The 8,487-nt window shown below is 43.6% G+C and overlaps 1 protein-coding gene across 50 annotated transcripts in view; it reads left to right on the top strand.

Annotated features, from left to right (window-relative positions):
• Window positions 1-2,197: 2,197 nt before the first annotated feature.
• Window positions 2,198-8,487, top strand: part of CAPRIN2 (caprin family member 2) — a 52,245-nt gene continuing 45,955 nt past the window's right edge. For 18 of the 50 annotated variants that reach the window (XM_037733773.1, XM_037733771.1, XM_037733768.1 and 15 more), the window contains exons 1-3: window positions 2,201-2,471; window positions 3,572-3,785; window positions 6,007-6,069. Coding sequence is in view for 37 of the 50 variants with exons in the window: in XM_037733754.1 (XP_037589682.1) it covers window positions 3,609-3,785; window positions 6,007-6,069 (240 nt within the window). In the remaining 13 variants the exon portion in view is untranslated. Of the gene's footprint in view, window positions 3,786-6,006; window positions 6,070-8,487 lie in introns of all 50 variants that reach the window. The other 32 variants (XM_037733772.1, XM_037733755.1, XM_037733753.1 and 29 more) reach the window with 8 other exon arrangements.

Here is an 8,487-nt window from a genome sequence, read left to right as displayed (position 1 = left end):
ACCGCGCCCAGCTCGCTATATCAGTTTTAAGTGGCTACAGCATAACCATCTCTGCAGCTATTGAACATTTGTCAGACAGTGCATATTTAAGACCTTCACATTTTCAAAAGATATAAAATCTGGCTGTTTTTGTAGAAATCAAACCATTCATTATACAAGTCTTTAGTATTTTTGTCTTTTAGTTTTTTTGATTTGGTTTTTTGCCATTTACACCTATAGCTTTTACTAAATTCCAACTCAGCTCCATGAAGGCAGAAGCTGCACTGTCTGAGTCACCATTATAGCCTTATCACTTACTATATAGCAAGTGCTCAGTAAACATCTGTTGAGTGAATGAGTGTATTATTCTATCGCTGATTTGAAGCAACACTTTTTTTTTATCATATTTCAAATACAGTTATTCCTTGCTAAGCTTGGAGGTGGCATTCCACAAATACTGCCTCACAGTTGGCAAGACAAATCATGGTGTTAATAGAAAATAGGGAGTAGGAGAGGGTAAAATAAACCAAACTCCTGACAAAAGTTTTGGGAACATGTGCTTTCAAAGTAAGCCAGACATAATGGTTTTAAAGAGCTCCTCTAGCAGAAAAGCTTTTATCTGAATCATCTTTTTAACTTGTTCAGAACACACTGCTTCAACGGTATCTACTGTGATATGTTCTCCTATAAATGTCACACTATATTTACACAGACTGTACCTTACTGGACTTGAAATTTAATTATTTTTGCTTTTGCATTTTTTCGTGATCCATTTTTATAATCTGTGAGAAGTAAATCTGTATAGATTTATTCATTTAGGAGAATATCCATTTAGTAGAAAATTCAAAATTTATGACCATATCTATATGATCCAAGGGCTCCTTTTTGCCTGACGAATTAGAAGGCAGATATTTCATGATTAATATGACTGAAAATACTATTTTTAGGTTTCATCATTAGCTTGGGCTACAACTTGGTCTGTGTTCTAACTTTGTGTCAACTCATTGATTCAACAGTGTGTCCTTCACATTTTTTCTTATGGCCACTTTTTTTGTGTGTCATCAAGGGTGAAGGCATAACCTTCCTCTCCTCATGTGCAGCATCTTCTGTTCTTTCTCTGGTTATAAACAATGAAAAAAGGGACAATCTAGTATTTCTCTGATCCTTAAGAACACATAAGGGATTCTGAAATTCAAAGTTAAAATGCAGCATTAAGATACATTATGTCACCAGGGAGCGAAAAGAACACAGATAATAGGTGGCAAAAAAATGTATCAAGTAATGTTAAAATTAATTTTGTGTAAAGTTGACCAAAGCTTTTAAAACTATACCTTTGCTTCCTTATTATTCTGAATTTTCTCTGTTCTCTTGCTAGTCTCAATATTTTTTATCAGAGCATCAGGGGCAGACAGGACCTAAACAACTCTACCTGGTGTAATAACTAAACACATGTTGGGGCAAGGTATTGCTAAGTGTGTGTGTTTCTCATTTGGTATCAGAAACATCTTCCTTTCCTTAATAAACTTTTATGTATTTCCAGACTTTTCTCTTAATTTTTTGTAACCTTAAAAAGATTTTTACCCGCTTTCTCTGCATGCCAGTCAATTACTGTGTTTCACATGAACAAACAATACAGCTTCAATAAACCCAATCCTACTATTGCAGGTTGCAAAGTCACCCACCTACTCCGTTTTTATGGCGATGCTGATTTGGGGCATTCTGCTCTTACAGGCTGAGTCCTCTGTCTGTGAGGAAAGGGTGGGTTTTTTTCCCCATCCTACTTTCTGAGAGGCAAAGGCGCCCCTGCGACTTTCAGGACTGCCCAGTGGGGCTACGACAGCCTCAAGCTCGGCTTATCTGGCAGTTCGGCGAAGGGCGCGCTGTCCTGGAGCGATTGGAGTCACCTGTTCAAGGTCGCGAACCCACCGGTGCCGCCCGCAATCAGCCAGGTCCAGCAGGGCTGCGCGGTTTCCGGCTTGCCTGCGCTCGGCGTCGCCTCGGCCTCACCAGGTGCCCGGCAATCTGCGCAATGGCGGGGACACCGCGGCCTCTACCGACCTACCGTCAGCCCAACCTGGGCCCGGAACTAACGCCCCACCGGCACAGGCAGCCGGACGCGGCCGGGAACGGGCACCGGAAAAAGGCGGTGCCGGGGCGGCCGGGGGCGGGGCGGGCCGCGGGGTGCGGCCTACAAAAGCCACGCGCGGCGCAGAGGGCGGGCCTAGGGGCGAGCGGCGGAGTCGACGGAGTGTCTGGCGCCACTGAGGCCGCGGGCGAGAACCGGGAGGGGAGAGGGTGGAGACAGGAGGAGGAGACGCGAGTGCGGGGTGGCGCCGGTCCACCTCCGCAGCGCTCCTGCCTCCCGCCGTCTTCGGAAGGCGGGCCCAGGCTGCGGCAGCGGCGGCCTCGGCTGCCGGGGGAGGTGAAGTCGTGCTGCGGCGGCCTCGGTCGGCGCGGCGGAGGGAGGCTGCCGACCCGGCGAGGGTGGGCAGGTCTGGGTGGCCGGCGCCGCGGCAAGGTGGAGGGGCGGCTTGGCATCCCCGGGGCGGGGCGAGGCTCCCGGGGTCCGCTGCCGGTGCTTTTTTCTCCAGTTCAGCCTCCGCAGGGGCCTTGCAGTAGCCGCCTCCGCGTCCCAGGGGCTGCTGTTGGAAGGGCGGGGGTCGGTGCCTGCGGGGCTCTGCGTGGCCGCTCGGGAGAGGTACTCTTTGCGCAGGCTCTCCCGGAGACTTGAGGCGGGGCGCGCAGGCATGCATGGGGCCTGTTCGTCCTTGTTTTGGGGATGATCCTAAGGGGAGAAAGAGGGATACCTTGGGTGCTTGGAGTCTAGGGACGGTTACCTACGTGCGCAAGGGCTGCTGATTAGGGCAGGGAAGGCTCGCTAGAATGAGCTCTTAAACTAGTTGGGTGTAAGCGGTTATGGGTTGGTCTAAACCAAACAACCGAGAATCCACGGGGGGTGCCTGCAGGTTGAGAGAGTACCTGGCTGCAAATGTCCGGTAGTGATGGATTGCCTTGTAGGCCCCAGAGCAATCAGGGGAGTTAGCATTCTTGTTCAAGAAGCTGCTGGTTCACTTAGCGCTGTAAGAAGGGTGTGAGTTTGGGATTTTCTTTCAAACATTCAGGGTTGAGGTTGGAGCTGGTGGTGAGGGATCATGTAAAGAGGTTTGAGTGGCTGCCTTAGGTCCTGGGGTGGAAAGCTTATTTTGGTGTCACGTGTCTATGGGAATTATTAAGAATGTGGTGTACCCTCATGAGAAGAGCTCTGAAGCCATTGCTGTTCTTCCTCCCTGTGTGGAAAATCGAATTTCTGGAAACATCCTCTGTGTTGGAGATTTTGCATATGTAAAGGCTATCCTTATTGGCTAGTGGCACAAATTAAAAGTAGGATGGAAGTACAGTAGTATCTGAAGCATTATTCGGTTTCGAGCTCACTTCTGTGGAAAAGAATTTTAAGGCAGTGGTCTAGACTTTCCAGGGAAGTTACTGCTTGGCTGTGTCCCTCTAGTCCTAATTTTATACTTAACTTTCCCCACCTCCTTCAGCTTCATCTGTTTCAATGGTGCAACTCTCTTCATCCCCTTTTGGTTACCAGTCACCTTCAGGCCACTCAGAGGAGGAAAGAGGGGAATATGAAGTCGGCCAAGCCCCAAGTGAACCACAGTCAGCATGGGGAAAGCCAGCGGGCCTTGAGCCCCCTGCAGTCTACTCTGAGTTCTGCTGCATCTCCTTCCCAAGCATATGAGACCTATATTGAAAATGGACTCATATGCCTTAAACACAAAATTAGAAACATCGAGAAAAAGAAGGTAAGATTTTTTTTCTTCCAGCCCTGTATGTGCGCGTGATCTTAAAGATTAAGGAGCTGACATTTTTCTTTCAGAACTCGTAAATGTTCTTTACTAAAGATTTGACCTTAGTATTTAACTGCCTTAAACAAGAAGGCTACATCTTGGAAGCATTTGTTTTTCCAAGATGTTTCATTTGTCAAAACAACTGAATAAAAATATTCTTCATAGTAAAATTATTCTGCATGCTGCTGTTGAAATACTTTAAGAGCTATTTTAGGTCAGATTAATTCCTTATGTAGTATGTTTCTTTTCATAGATGTGTTAATAGCTGATTTTTTAGTTTGTTTTCGTTGTGACTTTCTGCAGCAGTTGATGCTGCAGCATAACTGCTGCAGTCGTTGGAAGGTTTAACCATGGTAGAACTAGAAAGTGTTTTACCACTTACTTTTGTGTAGTTAGGTGAGGATTAAGATTGCTAGGTGAAAGCATTGTAGTCAGCCTTATAAAGAGACCCAGGAGTTATAATCAGTCTAGCTACAGTAAATGCTGATGTGAAGATCTAAATCTTTTCTCATTTCCTGAGTCATGTAGCTTGTGAAACAGACTGCACGTTGCTTTGTTGTGTTATGATTCTCTTCTGCTTTTGGACAGGTGAGGTTGAGTGACTGTCTGGACCTATGTGTTCTTAAATGCATTTGTGCCAAGACCTAGTTAAACCTTAAAGCTGCTTTTAATGGAGGGGTGAGAACAGACTCTTTAGAGTCCGGTTAACTCTTTCTTTTCTTTTATTTATTTTTTAAAGCTAAGAAAGTGGTAAAGAAGGGCAAGTTGCTAGTAACTTCCCTGTAGCTCTCCCCATTTATCTTTTTAAGGCATGCAGTTGATCACAAGTGTGATAAGGTGAGTGTGTCAGGTCAGCACAAATTCCCCATCACTATGATAAATGATCAAAGCAGGATCTATTGAGGAAGCCTCCCTCAGGTGGAAGAACTACATATATGTATACTTAAGCTCTCTTCTAGCTTACCTATAATTTAATTTAATTTTGAATACCTATCTGATGGTACCAGTACTTTTGTTTAAACCTTCTGGGGAAGAATTTTGCAACTAAAGCCAATACAGGAGGGGCCTAAAAAATGCTTTTAGAATACCATAGTGGGGCTGGGTGCAGCGGCTTATGCCTGTAATCCCTGCACCTTGGGAGGCTGAGGTGGGTTGAATCACCTGAGGTCAGGAGTTCAAGACCAGCCTGGCCAACATGATGAAACCCTGTCTCTACTAAAATTATGAAAAAAAATTAGCCCAGGCATGGTAGCGGTCACCTGTAATTCCACCTACTCAGGAGGCTCAGGCAGGAGAATCACTTGAACTGGGGAGGCAGAGGTTGCAGTGAGCTGAGAATGTGCCACTGCACTCCGCCTGGGCAACAGAGTGAGAGGCTGTCTCAAAAAAAAAACAAAACAAAAAAACCCAAGAATATCATAGTGGGTTTATGTCATTATTATGGGGCCAATAAGTGCAATTTGTTTTTCATAATTTCCTCAATGATAAAATATAATATGAAAAATAACTTCAAGATGAGCCTACTGTAATGATAGACAAGAATTCTTTTATGTTTCTGTACTTCCAATAGGAGTTTCCTTTTGGGAAAATGGTGCTTAATTCAATGGGTAACTGAACTAATAGTTTAAGCATGAGATTAGAGTAGGACTTCTCAACCTCTACACCATTGACATTCTGTACTGGGTAATTCTTTGTTGTAAAGGGCTGTCCTGTGCATTTTAAGATGTTTAGCAGCATCCCTGGCCTCTAATCACAATAATACCTCTCTTCCCCCTCCCAAGTTGTGATAACCAAAAATATCCCCAGACATTGCCATGTATCTTTGGGGGACAAAATTGCCCTTGTTGAGAAGCTACTGTGTTGAGGACTTGTGATTTACAAGGTAAGTCCAGAAGGGTTAAGTAGTCTAGTTTGTTGTTAATAGAGTCCATTAAGAGAAAATAGTTTTTATTACTGTTTAACTTTTGTGATTCCAGACTCGTGATTCTGTGTATTTTTTACTCCCCTGACTGGAACTCATCTACAGTTGCTGCATGCCTTATAGTAAAATGATAGTCTTGCAGATTGATAGCTTACTTCAAGGACTTTGTTTTCCTAGAGACAAGGTCTGGCATTTAGTTTATTTGCTTCTGAATTTTTTATTGGATTATAGTAGATACAAATTTCTCTTTTGTAGCTCAAACTGGAAGATTATAAGGATCGCCTGAAAAGTGGAGAGCAACTTAATCCAGACCAGTTGGTAAGTGGCTTATGATGTCTTGGTCAGACTCAACTGGTTTTCTTTTCTTTTTTTTTTTTTTTTTTTTTTTTTGAGACGGAGTTTCGCTCTTGTTACCCAGGCTGGAGTGCAATGGCGCGATCTCGGCTCACCGCAACCTCCGCCTCCTGGGTTCAGGCAATTCTCCTGCCTCAGCCTCCTGAGTAGCTGGGATTACAGGCACGTGCCACCACGCCCAGCTAATTTTTTGTAGTTTTAGTAGAGACGGGGTTTCACCGTGTTGACCAGGATGGTCTTGATCTCTTGACCTCGTGATCCACCCGCCTCGGCCTCCCAAAGTGCTGGGATTACAGGCTTGAGCCACCGCGCCCGGCCGGTTTTCTTTTCTTAATAAAACTCTACATGGACTTAGTGAGACCAGAGACTTGATAGCGTGCATGTGTGCGTGCACGCACACACGCACATGCACACCAAGTTAAAATCTGTTCAAAAGCTTTCGTTGTCTGTGCCTGTTAGATCTCAGATATGACTTTTTTTCTGTTGACTAGAAGATGGTATTTATGGGGGTGTAGATTGTTAAGCAGGAGTGAAAGTGTAGAATGTCACTAAGAGTTAACATATAGATTTAAATTAAACTTATGCCAAGATGGACTGAAGGAGAAGAGAAGGGCATACTCTAGATTTCAGCAATTCACTGGTATATTCTAAACTTGACATCTTTCTGCTCTAAAATGTGAAAGAATATTTGCTGTAGCTTACCTCAGTTTTCTCTGGCTGCCTCACTTTAATTCCTTTCATGGTCTCTTCCTACTTTTCTATCCTGGATTGTCGTGTCCCCTCTCAGGAGGCATGTTATCTGATAGATATCCGGTCTTAAAAAAAAAACTTACTATTTACATTAGGCTATTGTATTTTTCCCATTGGTTAACTTGCCAATGATATACCTTGTAATTGCAAATTTTATGTAATTTGTGAAGGAGAGTTTTTGCAATGTGGAAAGAAAACAGTGCTTTGTGGATATTTACCATTTTGTCTTGATCATGTCTCCTGGCTAAGAAGGGACACATTTATTTGAAAATTATTTTATCTTGTTTGTGGGTCTGTTGTCATTCTGTTTTTCAACTAAAATTTTTGGTTATACATCATAGATACTGGCATTCAAGGACTTTCCCCATTCCATATGACTCCTCTTCACTGACCCAGAATTTTGTGATGTAGTAAGTTATAATTTTGCTGAGGCACAGAGTTGAATTGTGTGAGCTCTGTGAATGGTGTGCTCACTTAGCTGGGGAGAGGACTTAGCTGGACGTGCAGCATTTCAACACAGCTTTGTTTTGAAGTCATGGTGTGTTCAATAACTCTTAAAATGATAAAACTTTGTGTGTGTGTGTAAATATTCTTGAGTGAAGTGCCCTGTTACATTTGTGCTCTTTATTGTTGAGAAACATTGGGAGAAGGGGTTGGAGATTGATAGTTCCAATGGTAGCTCTCTAAGAAATGGTAAGGACATGCTATATTCATTGCCCCAGCCAGGCAAACTTCATTCTCAATGCTTCATTACTGTCTTTATAACCACATGTTGCTTCTGTAATAAATGTATGGACTTTGATATCTGGATTAATACGGTGACAACTACCCAATTTATATTGCCAACAGATAAGTCCTCTGAATTCAATATTTCTTTGTCCAGGTGCCTGTCTGACACTTTCTGATTTTTCCCTGTTCCCCAAAACCTGCTCCTCCTCTAATCTTAGATGTGTCAGTTGATGGCTTAATCAACTAGAAGGGGTTGCCAGAAATCTTGGAGAATTTATTTCCTTTCTCCTCATACCTCACATCCAGCTCATCAGCAAGTCTTCTCAGTTCTCCCTTTAAGGTAAATCAAGAAACTGACCACTTCTGCCTTCTTCATCCAGGCTGTATCATCTTTCATCTGCATTATTTATTATAGTAGTAATTACTCCATCCTCACAGGTTTTTCTATTTCTGCCCTTTCCAAGTCTGTTCTCAATGAAGTAACTTCAGTGATCCTGTTCTGATGCAAGTCAGATGGTTATTCCTCTACTCAGAAGTCCCGATTAGTTACCATCTTGTGGTAAAGTGTCCTTATTGTGTCTCCAGAGCCCTACAGAATATCCTCCCCACTTCCTTTGTCATATTTACTCCATTTCCTGCTCTTCTTTCCCTCGCAAGCTCCATTCTTCCTACTTTAATGTTACTGCTTCCCCAAACATCCCAGGCACACTTCTGCCAGGGCTTTTTGCACGTGATGTTCCTACTGGTCAGGATGGGCTTTCTCCAGATGTTTAAATGGCTCAATTCCCAACCTCCTTCAGCGTGTTACTTGAAGGTACCCACAGTAAGATCTGTTCTTACCTTACTATGCCTCCACTTCCCCATTCACACTGCTTAGCTCCTTTCCTTGCTTAATTTTTCTTT

The sequence above is a fragment of the Cebus imitator genome, unplaced genomic scaffold (genome assembly GCF_001604975.1).
Source record: "Cebus imitator isolate Cc_AM_T3 unplaced genomic scaffold, Cebus_imitator-1.0 Scaffold545, whole genome shotgun sequence".
Classification (NCBI taxonomy): domain Eukaryota; kingdom Metazoa; phylum Chordata; class Mammalia; order Primates; family Cebidae; genus Cebus; species Cebus imitator.
Note: the sequence above shows the minus strand (reverse complement) of the source record. Positions and strands in the feature narration are given on the sequence as shown.